At 42.7% G+C, this 26,013-nt stretch overlaps 1 protein-coding gene across 2 annotated transcripts in view; it reads right to left on the bottom strand.

Annotated features, from left to right (window-relative positions):
- Window positions 1-26,013, bottom strand: part of kank1a (KN motif and ankyrin repeat domains 1a) — a 52,229-nt gene that overhangs the window by 10,329 nt on the left and 15,887 nt on the right. For both annotated transcript variants that reach the window (XM_070904129.1, XM_070904130.1), the window contains exons 2-3: window positions 11,600-11,729; window positions 512-3,157 (exon numbers count right to left, since the gene is read on the bottom strand). In XM_070904129.1, the coding sequence (XP_070760230.1) occupies window positions 512-3,157; window positions 11,600-11,636 (2,683 nt within the window). In that variant the 5' untranslated portion in view covers window positions 11,637-11,729. The remainder of the gene's footprint in view (window positions 1-511; window positions 3,158-11,599; window positions 11,730-26,013) is intronic.

The following is a 26,013-nucleotide window of genomic DNA, read 5'->3' as shown; positions in this document are numbered from 1 at the left end:
CCACAGGGCGACTTTAAGTGCAGCGACTCTTAAAACTCTAAGGAGGCACTTATCAGACGGGTAAGAGCCTAATTGACGTGTTTTACCCAGGAGTAGTTGCTCTGGCCTCAAAGACCGTCTGCACTGAAATATAACAACTCCAAAACATTACCAAAGCAGAATTATTCTTCTCGCAATCTTCAAGTGCCAAAGCTTACTGTATATCTTGAATTTTCAATTGTAATGAGAGACAGACATGAAACTAATTTAATCTGTTGTGCAATAAACCTTGGAAAAGAAAGAAATCAAACCCTCTCTTTAATGCCCCCTCAGGCACCAAATACATGACTACATGATATTTTGCTTGCGCAAGATTCTGTGTACATTTTCTGTTGTCAACCCTTGAAACTATGCTTTCATCGCCTGCCATGACTTTCAACCAATTATCACAAGAACCGCTTGTGTTTTTGCAACACTCGTGAGCTTGTGGACCCCTTAGCCCCCTCAGTGCTGGATGTGGTAAACCTCTCACCTTTGTTTGAGTTGACAGAGTCTGACTGCAGCTTGAGGATGTCCTCAGAACTTCCGTACTTCATGACCGTGTTGATGGACGAGAGCGTGCTGACCAGCTGACTGTTGATGGATCCAAACTGGGACTGGGGCTGACCAAAGGCTTCTGCAAGCTCGCTGTAGTTGTCTGCTAGCAGCATTTGTTGCTCCTGCAGCAGCTTCTGCACCCTCTCGATGTAATGGTCCAGTCCGGCGCCCCCCTGGGCCTGAGCTTGCGGTGGTGCAGCCTCCACAGTCTCTTTGCTGCTGCTTGTGACAAATTCAGTCGGCTGGGAGGGGCCGCAGGCTATGTTCCTGGTTTTTAAGCCAACCAAGAAGTTCTCATGGATGCTAACTGGTCCCACCCCACATTCTTTGGTTTTAGTAGAGCTTTCTTTGCCAAGGAATGACTCCACATCTGTGGTGGTTCCAACAGCAATCGAACGCATCTTTGCTGTTGAGTGAACATCTTTGACAAGTCCCTCCCCAGCAGCCACCGTCCTCGTTTCAACCGCAGCCGTGTTGGTCTGCTTGTCACAAGTGATCAACACCATGTCAGTGAAAGAGTCGGTCAGGACAGCGGTTTTTGTGTTGGTGGATTTGCTCACAACCTTTATCTCAGTATTGGTCTCTTGAGTTGCTGACTCAGGAGCAGCCATTACACCAGAGTCCACTTTGCTGACAAAATCTGGGTCAGTTCCTTGTGACACCAGCGTCTTGATGGGACTAACGATCACATCCACTGAACAATCTCCGCAGCCAATTGATCTCGACTCTTTGCTCAACTCCGTCATGGGTTTGCAGAGAGCCAAGCTGTCAACCGATTCCTCTGTGTTAACTCCCACCTCACAGACATTCAGCTCTGTGCCTGCCTGCTGGTGACATGTCTCCACCCGTCTCCCTACACACTGGTCATTTACCTCCACACGCTCATGCACCACCCACCGGTCCATAGGGATCTCTGGGCCTGTGGCAACACTCTGCACACTGGGTTGACAGGACACTCCTATAGTGTGGCTTTGTAGAGTTTTAGCTGTGTTAGCATGGCTGATCTCCAGATGGTCACCCACTCCCTGGCTGCGCATCTGGACTTTGGCCTCCACGCAAGCGTTGTACATCTCAGGCCTGGCCATCAAGCCTTTGTCCGCTTTTTTCTTGTTTGACCCACCGGCTGCTTGGAGCTCCAGTTTTAGCTTTCCCATTTCTATTTGGTGAGTCGTTTCTTTCAGCTGCACCTCCAGACGGTAGATCTTCTCCTTCAGTGCTTCGATGGTCTGCTGCTGGAGCTCAATCTCCTTCTCAGCTTCACTGGTCATGCCCAGCATGGCCTCGGTCACCCCAACCGCAGCGCTGCGCATTTCCTGCCGCTCCGTCGATACTCCCGCATCCTGGAAACAATGTTCATTTGTCACCTTCTTGTGAGCGACGGGAAGGTTGTTCATGTTTTCATCAGTAACTATGCCAATGGACTTTTGGTGGGCCTGGTTTTGCGTGAGCTTATGAGGCTGAATGTCAGTAAAATTATTGTCCTGGGTCGTCTTCTCCAGAGCTTGGACGTCAGCAGCCAGACGTCTGAACTCCACCAGCCGCTGAGCGCTCTGTTCCTGGGCTTCAGGCTCCATGATGTGCAGCTCTGTTTCCTTTTGGATGGGGCCCGGGTTCTCCATTTGGTCAGCACTGCCTACACTGTAGGAGCGCTTGCGGAAGCCACCAGGACCTTGATTTTTGGACTGAGCAGCCAATTGTCTTTTCTCTTCCTGAAGAACAGCAATCTTCACCTGTAAGATAGGAATGGTTTTCACCTGCTCCTCTAGCTCTTTCAGTTTCTTGAGGGCTACAACCATCTGTTCCCGAATTTGTTGAAGGTGTAATGGGCTGACATTTGTCACAGGTGTGGCCATGCCAGAGCTCATGGGACTGTGGCGGATGGAGCTGCCCATGGATGGCGGGTAGTAGGGGTTATACTCTCCATTGGGGTGGTGACCGTTGATTAGGAGAGGCTGATGGGTGCTGGGAGAGATCTGGCTTGGGGCCATGGAGCCTGAGTAAGAGGACAGCGAGCTGCTGGACCCCATGCCGCCAAAGCTGGCGAGACGGCGGCGGGGCATCGGAGGATCGCTGTGGGGCTGCATGAGCAGACGCTCCTGTTCCAGCCGAAGACGTGTCTCCATAAGGGTCCTCTCCACTTGTGGGTTGTGACGAGGGGCAAACCTGGGCGAAGGAGGTGGCAGGAGCTGTTTCTGCTCTGTGATGCTCAAGTAGGATTGTTGCAGGGAGGCTTCACAGGTTGCCCTGGAGAGGGTGGGGGTCTGCGGTGCAGAGACCTGGGGCCTGGAGCTGAAGAAGACTGGGGACTGCTTGTCGTCGCTGTTGGAAGAGGACAGGGAGTCTGTGGAGGTCCATTCAGCCTGGGTGCTGCCCCCGCCAGTGCTGCCCCGAGGCACCGACAAGGGTTTGGCCGCTTTGGGCTTCCTCTGGATGCTCAGCTTCTTAATTGTGTTGCCCCTCTCAATGTCGTCGACATATTTGAGGAAGTCCAGGTCTAGCTGATAACCATAGGGAGTTTCAACATAGTAGGGGGCCACGGAGTCCTTCTCGTCTTCTGTGCTTGGGCATCTTTGTCCTTTTTCTGAAATAGAGACCCCAAGAACACATTAGTTAAGAGTTCTGATGTTAGTGCTTTCGTAAAGACCACATATTATTTCTATTTGCTTCTTTCTACAAATTTAACATAAAAGGTAACTTGAAAAGAAACTATCACTTGAATTTAAAAAAGGAGGTATTTGTTGCCAAAAAATGGCCCTGAAACAGCTCGAGTGTCAGTTAAAGTGTTTCCTCTGCTGCTAACAATCGGCACAATTTGACAGTGCGAGTACAAACATGTCTGAAGTTTCTCACGTCTCTGCTGGAAAAGCGTGAGTGATAATCATTTTGGCAAGGGGTTGCTCAAGTCAGCCCAAAACTATGTGAGACCCAACTATGCAAAGCCAACACGAAATAACAAGCGGCATGGTAAACAAAACAAAAACAAATGCTGGATATCCTTGTATAATCTAGCCTGTTGAAGTTTGTGGAAACCAAAAAGTGCAAAGCTTGTGACAGATAAACAGGCTGTTGTTTACAGAGCTTGGATAAGAGAAGGGGGTCAGGGAGACAGAAAAACAGATTGTGTCAATATTTTCTAGTCCAAAATCCATCCTTCATGCCAACATGACGCGACAACAACTTGAGACACAAATGAACCATAAACTATCAAACTGTGAACACACAAAAAAACAAGAATTTCCTAAGTTCATGCACTTAAATTTAAGCAGCTCTCACTGATCTGTACAAAGTCCAAACTCCTCACATCCAGCTGAAAGTGCACCCTGTCAGAGAGATCTGCATCTATAGAGCTAGTCAGCTCTCCAGGCCATTAGGAGACTCCACTACAGTCACACTGTGTTGGCTAAATCCAGCGTCTTGTTCTTGGTATGCCTGGAACTCTCACGGACTAAAGCAAACACAGGCTTGAAATAAACAGCCCTGCTCCTTCCTTTCCAGTCCTCCCAGCTCCGGCAACGTCTCCCGTCAATCCTTTCCATTCAGCTACAGCAGAGGAGGGAGTTACAACGCTAAGCCTGCTGCTAAAACCTCACCGCCTTGTTGTTCAGGCTTCACTCACCTCAGACCAACAGCACTCCCTCCATTCTTACTTTCTTCTTCTTCACTGCTTCTCTCTGCTGGCTGCTTTAGAGGACAGGACACACTGAGCTGAGATCAGGCTGTTTCTCCTCACTCTGTGCACTCTTTCTCAATCCTCTCTCCATAAAGGGGGGGAAAAAAAGTTCCACTATTGGTGTAAACTAAGCACAGCGCTGCTCTGGCTGCACTATTGGACAGCTGCCTCCTCCAATCCTGCGAGGCTCTGAGGCGAGCGCTTCCCCTACCCAAATAAGAGTCCTGTTATTCAGTGGAGGGGAGGTGAACTCATGACAATAACAGCCTGTTGTTGAGACGGATAGCTCCACTACTGTACACGTCAAACCTTTATACTCCGTCTGAAAGTGAATGCTGCAAAGTGGACCGAAGTATAAACCAGAGTACAAGTACTGAACATATGTAAATACAACTCCTGATACAGCTGACCTTTAGTTTTAGAAGTAATCTTAAATCTTAATTTTATATCAAGTAAAGCTGCAACAAGCAATTATTTTCATCCTTTTTTCCAATGACTTTATTGTTTCTATTATTGTTTAGTTTACAAAAATGTCAGAATATAGTGAAAAATGCTTGTGACAATTCCACAGAGCACAAAGTGACGTCTTCAAACAGCTTATTTTGTCCTACAAACAGTTAAAACATTACATCTTGTTCAATTAACAGTAAAATAAATCAGTTGTGTTATTTCCTGCTGATTGACTATTTTTAAGACATGCTTTTTTTTTACTTCACATCATGTAAACAATTTACAATTTCAGTCATTTTTCAACCAAAAACAGCCAAATATTTACTGGTTCCAGCTTCTCAAAAGGTGAAGATTTGCTGCGTTTCTTTGTCAAATATGATAGTAAACTGAAAGGCACTATTTTCTGACATTTTTTAGATGTCAATAGAAAAAACTATTAACCAACAAAAGAATCTGCAGGAAATATTGATAGCTGCAGCTCTAAACTAATATATTAATAATCTCATGTTAAATTGAACTACAACGATGTATTTATGCCAGTTGGTGTGTAAATAAAGCTCATGTCCTTTATTTTTAGAAAGTAAGCTTACATTTTGTATCAGTGCACTTCTTAAGACAAAGTTGTCCTGAAAGAAGCACTTCCTGTTTTGTTCCTGGTATAAATAATCTGCGAGGCAGCACAGTCACGGTCTTGTGCTGTCTGGTTTTGAGGACTCTCCCTGGCACGAGTTACCGAGCGCTGATCAGCCGTGTCGCACATGCAGAGGAGTGACAGGCGGCCCTCTGGTACCGCAGAGACCCCGAACAGCTGAGCGATGACCTCATCAACACGGGACAACTGAAGGGGTCACGCTCCAGTGACGAGGAGCCAACAGTGACACCGAGAGCCCGGGAGTCTGCTCCGGTTATCAACAGCTGTTACATTGTCAATTTGACAGGGATTACACAACAGTTAGACAGCCAGCACGCGGCCCTGCAGGACTTTTGTTCCTCAATTAAAGAAAAGCTCTTTTTATTATCTGTTGCTGAATATGAGATGTGATATTTTCAACATTTCCCAGTCTTCTTCTACTGTCATCTCCGCCTAAAACTGTTTGCACGACCAGAAAATGACCCTGAAAACTTCCCAAGCAAATTGAACTCCACCAACATGACTAAACACTGCTAGTATTTAAGGAACTCCACCTACATTAAACTTCCCTCTGCATCATTTGAAAGGGGGAGAAAAAGGTTTTCAGTTCAAAAGCATAACTAGTCTCTCTTTCACATCTGAGAGCCTTAAAGCGACTTCACCAGGTTTTCATGCATAAACAGAAGAGATGGGCTGAAATCTAATATACTATACAATATATTTCATCACCATATACCTTAATACAAATATATGGGACAAAATGCAACATAAAAATGATAAATACATCACAACATGAATTCAATTTAGTCATTAACTTTGTTTCACCCGTGAACATCTGAGATCTACGGTCAGTTTGTGTGGAGAGGCCGACTGATTCTTCGGGCCGGATCAGGCTGCACGGTGTCAGCCCGAAAATGTCGGGCGTCGGGGACAAAAATAAGCTTTGGGCCTGATTATTGCTCGTGTTTAGAAAATGCGACACAGCGACACACCACATGACAACCTATGCAGCATCTGGGACGCCAAAACTTTGTCCAGTGAGTTTTAGAGCTGAAACGTCGATCAACAACAAAAAATAATAATTTCCTACACTTCTGACATTTGGATAATTGTCATTTATCAAACAACATTTGCTGGTTCCAGCTTCTCCAATGTTGAAATGTTGCCTCATTCCTTGTTTCATATCATGTAAATCCAATATCTTTGGGTTTTGGACTGTTGGTCGGACAAAACAAGCAATGTGAAGACGGCATTCAGCCTTGGGAAGTTGTGATGGACGTTTTTCACCATTTTTAAAAACATTTTGTAGATAAACGATCAATTAAATGGAAAACTAATCAGCAGACTTAATCGATAATGGCTAATAATCGCTGATCGTTAATTGCTGACCTAGTTTGTGTTGTCATCGTGAGTTTATCCAACAGTGTGCCAATTGTAAAACATTAAACGTTATACAAGTGCCAGGTCAACACTTAAAAATAGCATTCACTCGGAGCACACAGCGTCCCAGCCCTGCTCTACTGCTCTCAGCTGGGGATATTAAGATGTTTCAGCCTAATTATCCAACATTAGCTGTAGATTCAGTCCAACGACATGTTCAGCATGAACTCCACAGTGATCGCCAAGAAAATGCGGCTGTTAAAAAAGTTCTCACTCGCATGTTTCCAGGAGCTACTTGCACGTCTTTCACAGATGATTTCCAGGCCAGAGGCTCTAACAGGAACCATGTGCCGACTGAACAGTTGTTCTTCAAATTAAGTCAAATACACTGATATCCGGAGAAGACACACACACACACACACACACACACAAAATCCCTGTAAATTCGCGACTTGTCTGCACTTGAGCAATAAAGATGTTTCGTGTTGCTTTTTGTATATTTTTGCTGCACTGACTGAAATCTTTCTGCAGCTCCTTTTCAGTCACTTTAAGCCCGTGAACTCTCCCCCCCGCCTTAAAATACTGTGCTGAAGGCCAACTTGGACCTTGATGTTAATCTGTGAGGAAAAATATACAAGCATGTCTTGGCTTATTTTGCACTGGCCCTGTAAAAGTTTAAATTTAGAGCTGACAAAAGCCTTTTAACATCCACAGAGCCCTCAGAGACAGAATAAATTGGGCTACTGGTCTAAATCTGTCTGCCAGTTGTTTGTTTTCAAACCGGTGCACAGAAATGTCTCACTAAACTACTCACTTAATCACGGCTGAATTAACACAAGTGAACACCAGATCACAACAAATTAAACCTACAAATGATCAAGCAGCTCACAAACACTGACCACACTATGTACACATATATGTACGCTTATACTGACGGCCGTCACTTCGGGTTTCGGCCATTTTGTTAACTGCGGAAACCATTAATCCGTATGCAACATGAAACAACGACAATCCTGATGATCAATTTATCATTTAAGTGTTTCATCAAGAAAACGTTTGTTGGTTCCAGATTGTCAAATATGAGGTTTTTGTCTCTGTTTTATAATCATTGAAAACTCGATATTTTGTTGAGTTTTCTTTTGGTTGGTGATAAAATGCAGTTTGAAGACATCACCTCTGATGTTTTATAGACAAAACAATTAACTAATCTATCAGAAAAATAAGATGGACGAATAGCAGATTTATCAATAAAAAGAACAGCAATAGTTTTGTGCAGAAGTAAGTAAACTATACTATAGTTGTTCTGTTGTGTTTTATAATAAGTATAACTGTCCTGTTTGACAACAAACAGACAAATGAAAGAAACAAAGCTGAATAAATGAGTGGAGAAACACAACAAACGCAGATGCTTCCATCGGGGACACAAGGGGTCACCGAATGGATTAAGTACAAAAATGATGAATAAATCAAATGCTATGACATTTTGGAGCGACATGTTGGACAGCACCGTCATCAAAACACCAAATGAGGAATTATCTTTAGGAAGGACGCTGGTGGAAGCTGATACTGAGACGCTTTGTTGGTTTTCCCCCTTTATTTTGACATAAACGCACGATAACAACAGCACACAGTGGGAAAAACTGCACCTCTGGGAGATTATCAACCGCCATTTCTTCACAAATGCACAAACTCATCGGACAGAGACGTTAAAGAGTTGCACTGGTTTCATACACACAGCCGCAGAGGGGAATAACACAGTGTAGCACTCACACTCGGTGCATTACACTGAGGGAGAGCAAAGCATGATGCAAGAGGCGACGGGGTGGAGGGGACTCCGGTGGCCACACACACACACACACACACACACACACACACACACACACACACACACACACACACACACACACACACACACACACACACACACACACACACACACACACACACACACACACACACACACACACACACACAGCCTGGTATTTCCTGGCTCTGTCTGGGAGCTCTATACGCCTAATTGCTCACAAGAAAAGTAGAGCCAACGTTTGATCAACACCTCATACTGCAGCAGCGAGACACATCCGTCCACATAAAAAAAAATAAAAAAAAACAGGAAACAAAACAAAAAACAATGAGAACATTTAAGCTGCACATTCCTGCCCTTTTCAAACTGAACCCAGGCAGGACGGACGGAGCAGACTGTGATCTATTAGCTTCTTCTAGAAACTCACAGGGCCATGCCAGACTCTGCTGCCAAATTCAACAACTTAACTCTGTACATGATGATGCAGACTGGAGGAAATGTTTGGGCTTCCTCTGCAAGCGTTGAGGCGGCCTGAAAAACTTTGCCCATCTCGGTTCTTTTCTCACAGATGGTCAAGCAAAACAATCAGCGACACAGAGTGTGCAGGCTGCTTTGGTTTGGTTAGCATAAACTGACCCACAGAATGACAGAACGCTGAGTACTTCTAGCAACTAATTAACAGAGAATGTCGTTTATTTAATCTTTACAAAAACAAAACGTGTAAAAGAAAATAAAGAAATAGCCAGGCTAGCTGTTTCCCCCTGTTTCCAGTCTTTTTGCTAAGCTAACCGGCCATGCAAAAAGTCCACACAAGATGCTGGTCTTTTCTTCTTCTTCCAACTGTGTGGCAAACAATCAGCCTCCTCTGAGAAAGACATTTACAGTGCAGGTAGAGCAGACCAGACTACACTGTTCAGATCTAACATCACTCACTCAATCAGTAAAATGGTTTCTGTAGTGCACCAACTCTCCTCATTATATTGCATCTCTTGCAGCGTGACCACTGGATTGTAAGTGCATACATTGTTGATGCTAAAACAACACACTGTTCAGCCCAACTGGCTGCAGAAGGCACCTTTCAAATACTGACAATGAACGGATTAATGCACACTGAGATACAGTCACACTTAAACAAACCAGTTCCACATCTATTCATCATTGTGTAAAGACGCTAAGAGTCCGGATCCTTCAGGACCAGCGAATAAAGCAAACAATTATCCTGTTTAGTTTACAAAGACACAGCGTCCCGCCCCTTTGGCACATGTTGTTAGAAGCTCACAGCACTTACATAAACACACACAAACACAATACGAGAGTGACTGAGGGGGCAAGGAAAAAGGTACCATGGGGTATTTCAAGAGGCAGCTGGGTCAGTCCCCGCTGCAGAAACAAAACCACTTCAGTAGGTTTGAATGAGCTGCTGGGGGGGGGGGGGGGGTCGACCCATCGGTCCGACTCTGAGCGCTGCTCTCTGGGTTCTCTGTCCACAACAGACTGGTGGCATTCAAGTCAGGCCAAAGCCATCACGGTCAGCTCTGAGCCGTGACTCAGCCTCTGCAGCATTATTTAGCCTGTTTCACTCACAATCCTTGTTTTCACATTTGCAGTTTTGATTAGATGTGAATCACAGGTACTGCTTAAATAAAGGAGAAAGAGGCTAACGAAAAGTAGCCATCTAACACCTTTTCCTATCAGTCACGTGATCCTCCATAGACCCCGCCTGCCTACATCAAACCAGTTTGTTTGCAGACTTTCCATTAAAAATTCTACACAAGCCTAAAGGCCGAGCAGAGGAAACCTCGTCATCATCGTTTGGGTTATTTTCTCAGACTTGACAAATATTTGACGGGCTGAGTAGAAATCTTCATGAAGAGTAAACTAAACCTCAATCGCTGAAGTGTCCCTTTAAAAGAACCAGATACAAACAAAACAAATACTTCCCAACTGATTTTGGCAACACAAATGCAGAGAAATCAATGTGAGATTAGTGTTTCCTAAAGTTATTAGGCCATCAGCATTTCTGAGCACTGGCCGCTACACTGGACTTAAAACACTTAAAAGGTTAAGTTTCGCTGTCTTCTTGAAATTCTTTGGGTGCAGCAGGTGACCACGTTGGCATGTTAACTGCCAACACTGCAGAGAAGCTATTTTTACAGTTTGCAAGGGGGAGGAGGTTAGCAGCGTTAGCGTAGCATTCCTCAGCATTTTTCACATTCTCTAAAAATAGACAAATTGAAAAAAACACTTTGTTGGGCCTTTTGAAGTAAACCACACATTTTTCTTGACAAGACCTACATGCTAAAAAGGAAAAAGGCATCGTATCTCAGAGCGGAGTACACGCTGGTGGCGGACTGACGCTGTCTAAGTGTCCTGGAAGCATCTGCTCTGCATGCTGTGCATTCCTGGAGGGATTTGGAAGTAAGAAGCTTCACTCTCTCCTGTTAGTCTGACCAGGAATGTGAGCCGTCTGCAGGTGTGTGTTCAGAGCTGACGGCGTTCATTTCACACCGAGGCGTGGAAATCTTCTCTACATGTGCGCTGTGTGAACGCACACAGCCTCGGTGTGTTTCAGAAGCATCAGAGGTGAAGAGATAACTTACAGAGGAGCGAATTAAGACTTTTTGTTGTCCACCTTAAGCTTCTGTTTAACATTCGTGCAGGGCTGTTGTTTATTGACTGATATATCATGTCATGCATTCTGATTTCACTTGGTGTTTGTTGAGGCAGAGACAGATGTGATGCAGGAGCTGACACCTGATCTACATTCAGCGCCATTGTATTCTTATCCAGCTCCAAGTTTATTTAGTAAGGATGAGCACATAAAGCTCACGAGGCAGCCAGGAGTCATTTGACATGTAGAAGTATATTATTAGAGACTAACTTTAGGCATACTGGTGCGACTATCTACAATAAGACCACGAGGATTCAGTCTGACGAACAAGACTTGACAGAGAAAAACACTAATTTCACACATAAAAATAGATAAAAATAGAACCTGCTACAGCATCACTATTCATGCACAATCAAAATGAAAAGAAAAAAATAGTACCTCATATGATAAAAATAATATAACAAAGGGGGTGTTTACCTGGGCCACTGCCATTCACGTGCACGGTTTGAGCCATGGCTGCAGCTGTGCGCTCTCAGTCCCACAACAAGACCTACTGCGGTCATGCAACTGCCATGCATCAAGTCCAGATTACCATGCAACCTGCAAACTGAGAACACAAAAAACACAAAGGGAAACATTTACTCGCACATCAAGTTAGTCGTCACGTGCAGACAGGTTAGCAGCAATTAGCAAAAGCTCTTTATATCAAAGAACTCTGCAAATGCGTCTTTATTATCTGTAACAACAATAACATAAACACGGGAGAAACTTTTTTATAAAAATGTGACTTTCATGACAAGAGTCCTGTCAATCAAACGGCAGATTTAAACATAAACTCTCTTAAATCTAAGACTTCAGTACTTTGACAACCGATTTGTCCTCAAGCTTTGCGTGGCAACCTTAAAGCCACATTACGTTATGGTTGCGTCATCACATCTTACAAATGCAAAGTATTGAAGAGAAAAACAACGAGGCCTCCGTCCAACATCATGTTCCGTTACACAGAGGTCTTTTTTTTAGTGAAAGCTGAAGCCCGCTTAATGTGATCGGCGGCGCTGACCTCTCGCTTTTTCACAGGTGTGTTTGCATCTGACATTTATGAACATAGGAGGTCCTGTGTGCACTGGCCTGGTCATTATCAATGGAAACATTATGAGCAGGAACAAAAGAGCCATTCTCCTCTAATAAAAAAGGAGCCAAAGTCGACTTCACGGGCCACAGAGAGGGCTGGTTTGTTCGACGAGCATCTGGAGGAGTAAAGAAGCAGGCAGGTTGGCTTAGATAGACCCTTTTTATATACTCTATGACTTCAGACTCTATTTATCCTCTGCCCTGCAGATCACTGGCTCCCACAGTGGGATCTAGGCCCCCAGTGGGGTTTAAGACATATCAAACTGCAGTATGTGAACTATAGTATGATTTCTTGTGTTTCCATTATACTGCTTATTGCTTTTTAGATTTAGAAAATGAGCTGCTAATTTTGCAGATTCCCACTGATCTGATTTTCTGTTTACTGGAAGCATTTTAGCTTGTGACTAGTGACTTTTAACATCTTTAAATCTGTTTATTTTGGGGGGGGGGGGGGGAAGATTGATTCCCATGTCATATCTTTAAAATATCCTACTAAATAAAATCCTCAAACAGGGAGATGGTTTTGTTAGCCTTTTATGATCTGAGAGAAGCAATATACATGCAGTTTATTACGTACCTGCTAAAGGTAAGAGTTCAGTTATTACAACAACAGCCCTGCAATAAATCCTACCTTCATTAGACTACAATGAAGTGCTCTTCATATTAGACAGAACAGCACCACATATTTCAGCCTCCAAAACGGCCATAAAGTTGAACCAACAACTATGAACTAGCAACTAGGTCAATATTGTAATATAGTAAGTTTCCCTGAATTAAATGTAGAAACTGTTCATAGATACAATAACCAGGTGAGAAGGTTGATCTTATATAGCCACTGAGCCATACTTGTGTATTTATTGCAAACCTATGGGACCCTTATGGGATCTGTGGCCACATCATGAGTCTGAGGGAACGTCTGAAAGGTCAGTCAGGAGTTACTTTGCAGGCAAGCTTTCACTCATCTGCAGCACATGTAAAGCCTTGTTTACAGTACGCATCCAAATAAAGCAGCGCAGCAATGTCATTAGGCTGGTGTGTCTAAATCCTAACTGTACGTCATCCCGAGGACCGGTTATAGATCCGATACAGGGAGGAAAGAGATACGAACCAACCGTTACAGAGCACTCTGAACTGTTCCAACACCCAAATAGACCGTAATCGTAGGCGTGTTGCTAAAAAGTCTGAAGTCCCTCCTCCTCCTCCTCTGAGCTACTCTCCCTCACATTTAAAATGAGCAACAACATGTGAAGTTACAGATAATACAACATCCATTCTGATATACCAGCATCCTTCCTGTAAACAACAAGACTCTCAGCCTCTAGAGTACATTTCACAATGTGCCACGGGGGGTTTTTTTTGGAGAAAAATCGGGGTTCAAAACAGGAAGAAGACGATGTACAAAAGTACTAAAAGCCTTTGAAAGTTTGTTTAGGACACATACAAGGAACGAATGCAGATGGACCAAAATAAAAAGAGAAAGAAAGCCTTTTACCAAATAAGCAGTTAGAAACTATAAGGTTCATGAAAAACTAACTAACATTAATAACACAAACAAACAGCGAGAGAGACGCTACTAACGAATACATACTTTAGGAAGCACCTTGGAAGAGTCTTTATTAGAGCCTTTATTGGGTTGAACAGCATCTTTATGTGGTTGTAGCTGACTACCTGTCATAAAACAAACTCACTGAGGCCTTCCTGTTTGTATAAACAGAGGGTGTCAACATAAATGACAGCTATCATAATATACATAATGATAAAGTGTGCAGACAGCCAAAGTGAAATAAACTTAATTGCAAAATGCGAGACGGACATGAAGCTCACTATAAAAAGGTTTCTGTGGACCTACAGTACGCAGAGGGGGGTGTTATGGGTAAATGTAGGTCACAGAGGGGCTGACTAAACCTCAACACCACATCAGGAGCTCGAAGCGGAGATGAAAACGAGCGTATCGACGTTAAGCATTATCCCACCTTAACAAAGCAAGTGAAAATAGTCAACCCAAAATACAAACTCTTCTTGCCAACTTCATGCAAATAAACAAACAAAAAGAGCCCATAGGACTGACCAAACATCTCCCAAGTGTCCGGTTCCATGAGCTGCCAGAACGCAAACCTGAAGGAGGGAGCAGGAAATGCTCAGATATACCACAAAGTCATCTTCATCATAACCTGCATCACTTCACTAGCAGAGGAGAAAACGGTAAAGCTGGTCCTGAAACTTGTGCACAGCATCTACGACGATCTGTAAGCTACATGAGTGATCAATGGACTGCTTATAATGAACACTGAACACTGAAGCTGGTCGGCTCCTCGCTGTGTTTGCACAACTAAAGAAAATAAAGCTGGACAATAAACCTTGCTGTCCTATGAAAGAGACTTTAAAAGGCGAAAGTCTGCACTTCTTCTTTCTTCTCTCTCCTTTCTGCTTCACAGCAACATGACGTTCAGTTAATGACCAACATATTAAGGAATTCCTTCTCATAATTTACAACTCTGTTGACTTTTACCATTTCAGCATTTCTACAAAAACCCTCAAGACAACATGAGCTTCCAGCCTGTTGCATAATAACTCAGTAAAACTGGGTGGACTCACTTGAAAGTAAACTTTTTTTCTTTTTTTAAAAGACTTCAATGTCACATGCATGAGTTCCTAGTTTAAAACGGGCATTGAGGCTTATCACATTACATTTCTGGACCTTTTATCCAGCAGATGTTTGAGGAATTGACTCCAACAAGCTATTTTTTTCTGCATTTGCGTCGTTGGGATCGTGTGAGGTAAACAGTGAAAACAAGGTGTTATTATGGCCCATTGAACAGAGTAATGCTGCAGGTCCACGCTTGCAGGATCTGACGCTTTGTCACACCTACAGCGGACGTAACCAAACAAACATGTGACCACGTAGCTGTTGGTGCGTCACATGTCGACCTTCATCAAAACCACCGAGATCTGCTATTCTGACAATGTGCTCATGCAGCTTACCTGTAACTCTCATTCTAACTTCCTCCCACAGCACGCAGGTCGCAAACAGGACTGAGTCCACGAGCCCCCCCCCCCCCCCCCCCCCCCCCCCCCCCCCGACTACCAGCCTTTACCCAGAAGTCCTCTGAGCGAGAGGGATACGTTTCACGGCTAAGATTAGACAACTTCCTCAGATGACAGCCAAACGATCTGCGTCCTATAAGAGGAAACAGGGCTTTAGGCTGTTTGGGTACAACCGACCCCTCCGCTGGGCCTCCAGGTGAAGCGCAAGGCGAGCTAAGCCGGTTACTCTTCAGCCTGGGCCGACCTTCAGCTCACGGCTGAAAAACATCTAATGAGGCAGACAATAGCACGTAATGGAAAGCCTTTTCACGAAGGGTTACATATTAACCAACACAGCAGCGTTTCCCTTCAGCCCTCAGCAGCTGAAGGTGAAGACGGGGAGTGAACAAAAAGCCATAAATCACATCAAATCTTAACCGAGCCGAGCCGAGGACGCCTCCCTCTGGGTCCGTCAGAGAGGAACTTTCATCATAAAAGACGAGTTAATCAGGAGACCTTTTGGGTAGCAATAGTAAGATTAGACAATTAGCTTCAGAACTTGTTTAAATAAATGTTTAGCAACATCAATCATACTGATAATCAATAACAAAGACATTGAATTAGAGCTTAAATAATTAGTCGATTGGTAACAATTCAGAAAATCAGTTGATCATTTTAGTCATTTAATCAATGAAAATTCGCAGATATTTGTGGTTCTGGCCTCTCAGAAGTTGCTGCTTTTCCGTTTTATATACTTATGAATTGAATATTTTGTGTGTGGGGGGGGGGGGGGGTTGTTTATTTTTTTGGCTCTTTCAACTTTTTTCTTTTTACTTTTTTAAAGACTAAATGATTAATTGATTGATCAAAAATAGTCAGAATAACAAATAAAAAATAATTATAATGATTTCCTTGTTCTTGACTCACATTAGCCAATTAATACTTCTTGCTAAACTGCATTTCAGGTCATTTTAATTCGCTCGGCAGTTATTAAATACAGGAAAACTTCATTTATATCATTTATAACAATTTATTTTAACCAAAAAGTCTGTAAATGCACCAAAATGTTATTTTCCCCGAACCAAAGGTAATGTTATGTAACGGTAAGTAGAACTAAACTACCAATATCTACCTATCAAAGCCTCAACAGTGTCTCAACAGTGCCTTTCAGCCCTTGTATAGCAACAAGTGGCCTTGGTGACAACACACACACACACACACACACACAAACACATATTTTATTTAATGGTTCATGTTAAAATCAGTTCTTCAGAGGCATTAAATCATTTGGCCAAGTGTGTTCTGCGTGGCAGCGTTTGTTTCAAACAGCCGAATACGTCTTCAACTAAATCACAGTCGAAGTCAAACCTTTGTAGCCGTCACGTGCGGCATCATATTACTCAAGAGCTGTTTATTAGCTGATGTAACAGAGCAGTTTTTAATTCTGATTTTCTAATATGAAGAAAACATCATTCAGCTTTAGAAGTTAGCTGGTTTCAATGAATTCACAGGCCCAAACTATCAATCAGTCCCTGAGACCTTTTAGAGTCACTCAATCTTTACAAATTGATTTTTCCATTTAGTTTGAACAAAGACAAGAAAGAAAAAAAAAAACCTTATAACTCACCATAATTCACTCTTTAATGAACAGAACAAGCAGATTTACAGGCAGCCGGAGCGTGACACGACTGAAGAATAGAAATAAGAAGAACAGGGCGACGACGTTAGCCGCCACAAACCTGAACAACTTGTTTTGTTCCTCCTCAGCTGTTGCATAAACATTGAACACACATGTAGCTTGCAGAGCGCAGCGGTATGACAGGAGCTGCAGGTGCACGTCTCCTGATTTACAGTCAGGTCAGGTTCCTCCTCACAGGGAGGCGTGTGTCCGCATTCACAGGATTTATTGTCATACGTGAGACTCGACACGCAAGACAAACAAAAACAGATGCAAACTAACAAGTAATCAAATGCAGTCAGACGCCAAACATCAAAACTAATTCCAGCTTCCTGGTTGTTAGTATTTCCTAACTTCGGCGTCTTATCGGATAATAAAGAAAAAAAGAAAAAAACAATACGAATACATCATCTTTAGGCTTCAGGAAACTGATCAATATTTCATCAGGATTTCTATACAAATACGAAACAATTAAGAAAATAATCATCAGGATTGATCGATCATTAAAATGATAAGTTGGTTGCAGCTCTATACAGAAGGAAGGTGTGTGCCTGATCAGAGAGATTTAAGTCATTTTAGTCAGTTTAGACTATTTTATAATTAGTGAACACAACTTGCTGATCCTGAGAGTAATTTGAGAGGCTAAATTATTAATAGATAATACCCGCCAGGCTCCATAGAACTTTTATGACCTTTAAATGTTATTTCTTTTTTAATCCCATTAAAGTGTAAATATTAACTCAAGCATTTTTGTTGCACCAAGAGGTCACAAGACAAAGTAAAAATGGAGAGGTATATAAATCGAGTGGGAAAGAAACTTAACTTTTCATTAAGAGTTAAGGGAATGAGAATCAGTACAGATTCAGTGCCGAGTTTAAAGCCGCACTGACGTCAAGAGGTTGAGGTTGTCGCTTGTTTGGGAAATATTGCATGAAAAAAAAAAGACACAAGGAAAAGTAAAATTCTGGACGTTGCAAAAGTTCAATAAAAGTTCCACTGTTGAGTCAAACGATCAGCATCATTATTGTCAGAACATTCATGGCGGCCTTGATGCCGTGCAGTGTGTCTAGACTCATTTGTTTACCATATAAAAAGTGACCAACTTAAGAAGAAACACTCACGTCTTGACAGGATGTGGTGCGACAGTTCACATTTTTTCCACTGTGAAAAAACACACACAAAGCTCTGGTTCTGTAACGTTGTGTATCAACAGTAAACAGCATGAAAGTCAAGAGAGGGCCGTAAAGGTTGCAAACCCGCTGTGCTGAATATTCATCAGGCTTGTTTTTCCCCTAATAAAAGCTGAGGCTGCAGCTTTAATGGAGGGAAAAAGCCTCCAGAGAAACTGGGATATTTTTATTCAGAGAATCAGAAAGCCTCAGCAGCATGAAAACACGAGCTGTGTGTGCAGCAGCATGTAGGGCGTTTTATCTCTCTGTGGATAATCGCCATGATCTGGTGCACAGGAGGCTTTTTCAGGATTTCTGTTAAGAATGGAAAAAGACAACCAAAGCCTCTTGGAAGTACACAGAATAACGTATGTTTCTGTGCTGGTCCGAACAGACAAGTGCTAATATGTACACGTGAGCGTCGGGGTAATTGCAGAACAATCAGCGGCTACTTGTCGTCTCAGCTCTGCATCTGGCCCTCATTAGGAAATGCCTTTGAAGCTTTGGTGAAGAAGCTGCTGTGCCCACTATGGAGAAGACGCGGGCCGGGTGAGGAGGCCAGACGCCTCAGCGCTGACGTTCACTACCGTTTGGCAGCGTTGGCCGCGGTACTGACCTCAAGCTCGTGCTGTCGAACGGTTGGTTTCCCTTTGATGTCCTGCGTGAGCCTGCTGAGCTCAACTCTGAGAGTCTGCCTCAAAGCCTTTCAATTATCCCATCAGGGAGGGAGGAACTTGCAGGAATGAGAAGTCGGCCGAAGGGATTTTGTCTTCTACTTTATGAGTTTACTGTCACAAGGTCAGAGGAAGAAAAGAAAATGCTACATTCAAGTGGCTAAAAGTGAAGACTTCCCATCTTCAGGGAGATGAGGAAGCTTTGTTTGAACCAAAATAGAGCTCAGGTTTAAATGAAACCCTCTACTCCATGCAGACAGTGAACTCAAAACAGCTGGAGGCGATTCATGAAAAAGATTTATGGACAATACTCAACAAAAGTAAGAGTCTATAGGACACCAGCAGCTCTGTGAGGCTGTACTTGTGCACGGCAAATGCTAACGTTACCATGCTAACATGCTCACAATGACAATATTAACATGCTGATGTTTAGCAGGTAGAATGTTTACCATCTTAGTTTAGCATGCTAACATTTGCTAATTAGCACTAAATAAGCACAAAATAGTTTTGCAGATATTTGGTCCTAAACCAACATATTGGAGACATTAAAAGTTTAAAAGTTTGACCTGACTGACGATTAAGGTGTCAACAAAATGAATGCAATTCATGACATGAATGTCTGCACCGAATCTCATGGCAATCCATCAAATCTTTGAGGCTGCAGTCTGATCCCAAGAGCCAGGCTGCTAGCACGACTAAAACAGGAAAATAACAGATCAAAACTACTATCATCAAATCAAACAACACCGGCCTATCATCACCCTCACAGAGGCTAATTACAATTCAGCTTGCACACCTAGTGTCTATTAGTTGTTGTTGTTGTTGTTGTTTCCCCACAGGTCTCCTCACCTCCTCCTGAACATGCCACTGTCATTGTGTGAAGTAAATGTCGAAAACGAGCACCGTACCTTTACGAGTGGGTTCAGCGAGCCGGCCTCTACTAACTAATAAAGTAACTGCTCTTCAAAAGTGAAATCTGGATCCAAATCTTGACTGACTTGAATCTGACGTGTGCTCAAAAATCACAAGTACCACGAAACAAGGAGAGTACAGAAGACCATAAAGTGAGAGGATGAGTCAACGCTCAGTCAGTCCTGCTGCTGTATAATCACACATCAAGTTATTTCTGGTGATATCACTTTCAACTCGCCGCTATTCTTCCTCTGGTGCAGCCGCAGACTTTGTGCACGAGGATAAACATAGCATTCGAGAACGACAAGCGTTTGGGTCAATTAAGCCTGTAACTACGGAAATCAAAAGAAAATTACACGTCATTATGTTCATTCCTCTGTCTGACCATTATATCTCTTTCAGAAAAGACTTGTACAGTGTGTCTCCAGAAAAAGACGCTTGAAAAAGGATCCTTGTTATTTCGAGATAGGAACGAACTTCTGTCATTTTAAATCCTCGTTCCTGACGTCCTTTTTATGCTCAGAGCAACAGTCTGGACCATCTGTGAGACACATGCAGAGATATCTAAATCTACAGCATATTGTACTCTTAAAATCTTTAAAAAATTCAGCGGCAGAGTCTGAGAAAAGGCAAAAGCAGGTCATTTAGTCAAGTGTTCATTTCTTCCAGAAGATGATTTCAAGGCGTGCAGCAGGTTAAAGCGTGTACTTAACAAACAGACAGCATAAAAGACAATGGTTCATTTACATGTATTCAGGATGGAGAAGGCACGTGGAGATTAGCCACTCGTACCAAAGGTGTACAGAAAACTTTCTCAACACAGTAACAGCTAACATCCACAGGAACGTAACGCTGCCAGCTACTTGAAGGATCTTTTTCCACCTGATGTATTTTAAAGACATATCCTCCCACATAACTTTACTAGAAACGGGACAAGAATAATACAAACCCTAAATTTAGCATCTCAACCCTCATGTAAAGAAGGTCAATAAGGATGTATGTAATATGCAGCCGCCTATGACGAGAGTATTCTACACGTATGTTAAATTAAACAAATCTAAAACAACGGACAGGAGAGGAGACCACATGTAAGAAAGGTGTCTTAAACTGCTGTGCCTCTATTTTTAGGAATGTGCTTCATCCGGTTCAACCCTTTATCTTGACAGCTGGCAGCACAATCTGCAGGTTTAACAGACCCCCCCACCCCCACACACACCCCCTTCTATCTTTCCTCAGCAAGGTTTGAACAACCAAAACGAAGACTTCAAAGGCTACTTTTAAAAAAAAAAATAGGAAAAGAAAACAAGATAAAAAAGGATCTCAGAGTATCTGGGTGCGAGTTCTTGTGGTTATGATTACCCCGACATGTGATTTATTGTGCTGGATGATAAAAATCTGGCAGATGCACTCCAGCACCGAGCTCCACCTACGATTTACTGCTCCGAGATTTACTTTTACTTTTTTTTTTTTCTCGCCTGCAGCAAAACAGCAAATCAGCTGCCTCTTGGTACCTTTTCTAAAATGCCACAACTAAAAGTTTTTGCCAAGTTCCAAACAGTTTATCTCCTCTTTTATGGGTTCAATTAGATTTAGCCTTCAGCTTGTTTGAGGTAATAACACTTAATTTGCAAAGAACAAAACAGGTGCAATTTACCTGCCTCAGTAACCGTATGAGGATGAAGTCCTGAGTGATGTAAGGATCATGTTCAGCCTCTCAAAACAATCTTAAAATGTTGATAGCATTTACTTGAAATAACATTTACTTGTTGTTTAATTCAAGGATTGTTTTTAACTTTCTCACTCGCAGCTCCTCAAATACCAGACTATATCTTCCATATTCCAGAGACGGTGAGGTATATGATTTATCAGCCTATTCAGCTCACAGCAGCATGAAGCGGCTTCATCCACCCTGTTCAGGACACACAACTCTTCTGAAACCTTTTCCTCTAAAACACAGCAATTCCTTCTGCTGACAGCAGCGCCCCCTAGAGGGAAACGATGGCTCCGATCCAGAGAGCATGGGGCTCGGTTATAGAAACTTAGTAGAGAAGTGTTAGTAATGCATGTTGTTCTTTATAAAATCACATTTACTGTGAAAACTCTTACCTTCTATAAGTTTTTAGATATAATTATTGTAAAATGCTCCAATTTATCTTTAAGTCTGGGTCCTGATTGGGAGAGTAGTTATAGATTATTTTCTTTATCAAGGAACCTGCGGAGTATTTGTTTATTTCATTGATTAATCTGTTTGTCAGTAAAATGTAAGAAAAACAGGTATAAAACACAGATAATCAAGTTACAATGATACAAAAACAGAGAAAAGCAACAAATCCTCACATTCAAGAACCTGGTTTGGCAGTTTTGCCAAAATTATAATACATATAATTAACATAAGTATAATATAGTAATAATAAGTGTTTATTAAAACTGAATTGATTCATTTTCTGATTAATGGAGTCATTAAGCTGAAATCCAAAACACCTACAATTTTTGTTCCTGTTTTGGGAACCTTCAAAAGATCTCAAAACCTTTGAAGGGTCCCAACAAAAGCAAACTAATTTTAGCATCCTCTCTTACCGACAGCTGAATTTGAGCCGGTTTCCAAACAGCAGAATCACATAAAACATCCTCTGGGGATTAAATCGTCATTTCATCTCTTTAGCTCTTTTAGTTCTGCCTCTCTCCATCTTCTTCCTCTCCTTGAATTACTCGTTCAGTCTGGTTTGGACCCCTTTGAAGCCTCCACTGTTTCCCACTCAGAGCTGGTACCCCTCTCTCTGCACCCTCCCCCACCTTCCTCTGTCTGGCCTGCACTTGACCAAGGACAGACTGGAGCCACTTATTTGTTTAGTTCTTGAGTGGAGTCACTAAGGTGGAGGAGGGGAGCCATGGGCTGGTGAGCACCACTCATCACCCACCGGCCCACACTGGGGACCCTCCTTAATGGGGCACCATGCATTTATGTGTAATGTTGCGGCTGGTAAAGGTGCAGCTAATTGTGACTAATTCATATACTGCTACTGGTAAAAAAGTACAAAATTTCCCTCTAAATAGCAGTTGAGTGAACGTATAAAGTTGAAGAAAAAAGAAATACAATAAGAAAGTACAATTTTGAGGTACATGTACTTTACCCAAGTACAGCACAGAAAAAAAAGCAGAGCCAATAAGAAAAAAAAAGAAGAAACGCTGCCACTTTCATCTCAAAATACAACAAGATCCAGATTAAGTCTGTAGCTCCGGTGAGAGGCTGTCACTCCCACAGCTTTCACTTCGGCTGTCAGCTTTGTCAAAGAGAGGCATTGTGGGAGAAATGCTCCATCTTAAGTGCTCCCATGTTTGCTTTTGTGCCAAGTGAGCCCACTCCGCTGACCTTTTGGAGACGGACCAATGAGATCCACCTCTGCCTCCTCTGCTGCCCTTCTCCTCTGACAGCAGCCAGACAATGAACAACAAGCTAATTAAAGTGATGACAGCATGAAGGAGGGAAAGGAAGCTCTTTCACTAAACTTTAACAAAAGACACCGAACTGAGCCTAAAGGAAAAAAAACACACTTTATAAAAACACCTTTAAAGAGAGCAAAAGAGGATTGACAACTGATTTCTGCAGAATGAAGTAAGTTTAGCTCCACGTTTTCACCTTTAAATATGTTCCGACAGCGGTGACGGACAGTTACGCGTCTGCAACGCTGGCAGCCGGCTGGTCGAACACATTACGATGTCAGGAATGTTTTTAAAGCCGGACAAACCTTCTTGATTAGACTCTTATTGTTTTTTTTGTTCGGCCCGCCATAAACACTTGAGCTGCTGGACCAATTATGGTGTTAATGAGTCAGGGGGCCACGCTGCGCTGGATTACTGCCAGGGGGAAGGCGGAGTGGTGGTGGTGGTGGTGGTGGTGGGTTACACGAATGTATAGAGATGCTGCTCTGGGACCCAAAATGATCAAAAGCTGCATGGACCTGACTGGAGAGGGAAGCCTTTAAATGGGGGGCACTTCCTTTTGCAGCAAGTTGTCACCTGATATCCTGCCACTAATCATGTGTCACTATTTATCAGGTGTGCATGGACTGTTGTACTACATACAGCTGTTGTACTACATACAGCTGTTGTACTACACCATCAACAGAAACAGCAGTTATTAACGGTGTAATTCAACACAACGGAAAAGTAACATGTATCATGTTTGTGACATTTCTGACTGCTCTTTTCAAAACTAGGTACGTTCACGCAAGTACTGTCATGAAGTAGTTTTGAGGTATTTGAACATAGTGCAGTAAACTGCCTTCTTCTGAGCTACACCTCCAGAGCAATCACAATTAATTGATTTGAATTAAAAACTAAAATATCTCTACTGCAACGACTTGTTTTAAGAAATGTTGGTTCCGTTTTGGATCATATATACTGGATACTGTCACCAATACTGACTTTATAGAACGGATTAATATTAACAATATTCAGCGATCTCAGGAAATTAAAGCATTATTTATTATTAGTACGCATTATGTTCCACTGTAGGAACGTTTCACATGGTTCATACGTCCTACATGAAGAACTAAGACACTCAAAATGGTGCCTGTAGAGCACTACATACATACATGTTTTTTTGGAGCTCATGTGTTCTGGAGTTGACACCTCCTTTGTTAAAAGGCTGTTGAGATGAAGACAAGACAGTTTTCAGGGTCACGGTAACTCTGGCAACAGGGCTACACATGTTTATTTGCTTTCACTTTTGCCATGCTTCCTAGTCCCCAAAACCTAATTTCTAAAAATAATTACATAACAGACTTTGAATGGAGCCTAAAGATATGTTTTGTTTTGTTTTTTTTAATGGAGCTCTCTTTCAAAATCAATCAGCACTCCCTCAAGAACCAGCTTTTTCTCTCTAGAGGCTGCAGTCCCAGCTGTGCCATGGTCCAGGTCCTGGGAACAAAAGGCGGCCGAGCGTCACCGGGGAGCAGGAACGACAACCTGCCAGCCTCAGGGGCTTTCAACCACAAGAGGAGCATGAAAAACAGCCTCCAAAAATATGTTTTCCACTGAAAATCCATCCGAACCATTAAACTGCTTGGCTTCTGAGAGCAGTTGGTCTTTCAATTGATCAGAATCTCATGATCAATGCCAGTCAACTGTTGATCACTCGGTCAGTTGCCGCCTTCTGTGGACGAGGAACTATGTGAGAAGGTCATGCTGTGAGGATTTAAAGCCAGCTGGGGTTGGGTTTTTATGGGGTTTGCTGATAATAACAAAAAGATAAAATGATACCAGCCTTAAGCACAGGCAACGCCGGCATTTAAAACTGAAGTTTTGTGGTAAGATCAATTCTTTTAAAACTGAATTACCACAATCAGTGGATTCTCTGGTGAGGGCAAAATAAATCCATGCGAAACTTTCAGAAATTCAACTTTGGTTGCCTTCGAGTCCAAAATGGAGGACACCATCGTAGCTTATTAGCTACTTAACCCTCCGCTATCAGCTTTCAAACTGCTCCACAAAACAGGAATGGTTCACACCTATTATCAATAGCACAAGTAAGTCTTGAATAAACAGTGAGAACTTATTGTCCTTAGCAACCGAGCTAACAGGACAGTAGTTGTCCACACATCAAAAAAAAGGCAGAAAGTGTGAGGTCCAATTAGGTACTCAACTTCAAAAATACAACTCAGTTCACGCCATCAAAGCAATCGATGCCTGTAGAGCTTCACGCTTTCCTCAGAGCTTTTATTCTCCTTTTTTATACGTCCTAATTTATACGTAATCACTTATTTGCTTCTGTTGCTTTTATCGTAGGGTGTTCTGTAAATAAAGACCCCAGGAGAAAAGCATCAAATTTAAATGTAATGTAAAATATATTCATGTCCATCTGTTGAGCTCCTCGTCCCCAGCCGGCCCCGACGCTGGCTGGCTTTTGTGATCCTCTCAGCTGGCCTCATTGTTTATCACGGCAACATCAGGTCCGTACTGCTTAATGTGGTGACATCAGTGGTTAGGCCTGATTAACGGGCTTCAATGTCATTTGTCAACCGGGATATCAAGCATGCTAATCTGGGGGACTCACCGTTATCCCGGCTCAGTCGCTGGGACGCCTTGTGATGATAAAGCAACCAAACTGCAGCGATAAAGAGTTTATTTTGGCCTTGAGTGCAAAAATAAGTGATTCAGTCTCATTCAGAGGAAATAAAGATCACAGCAGAGAAAATTTTCGCAACAAATTCAGTTCACACAAAGAGAAAATGAGGTGACGAACGCTCTAAATAAAATCCTCCATTTACTCCTCATTAATTAACAATGTTCTCTCCCTAAAGC

The sequence above is a fragment of the Enoplosus armatus genome, chromosome 4 (genome assembly GCF_043641665.1).
Source record: "Enoplosus armatus isolate fEnoArm2 chromosome 4, fEnoArm2.hap1, whole genome shotgun sequence".
Lineage (NCBI taxonomy): Eukaryota > Metazoa > Chordata > Actinopteri > Centrarchiformes > Enoplosidae > Enoplosus > Enoplosus armatus.
This window is presented reverse-complemented; position numbering and strand designations above follow the sequence as displayed.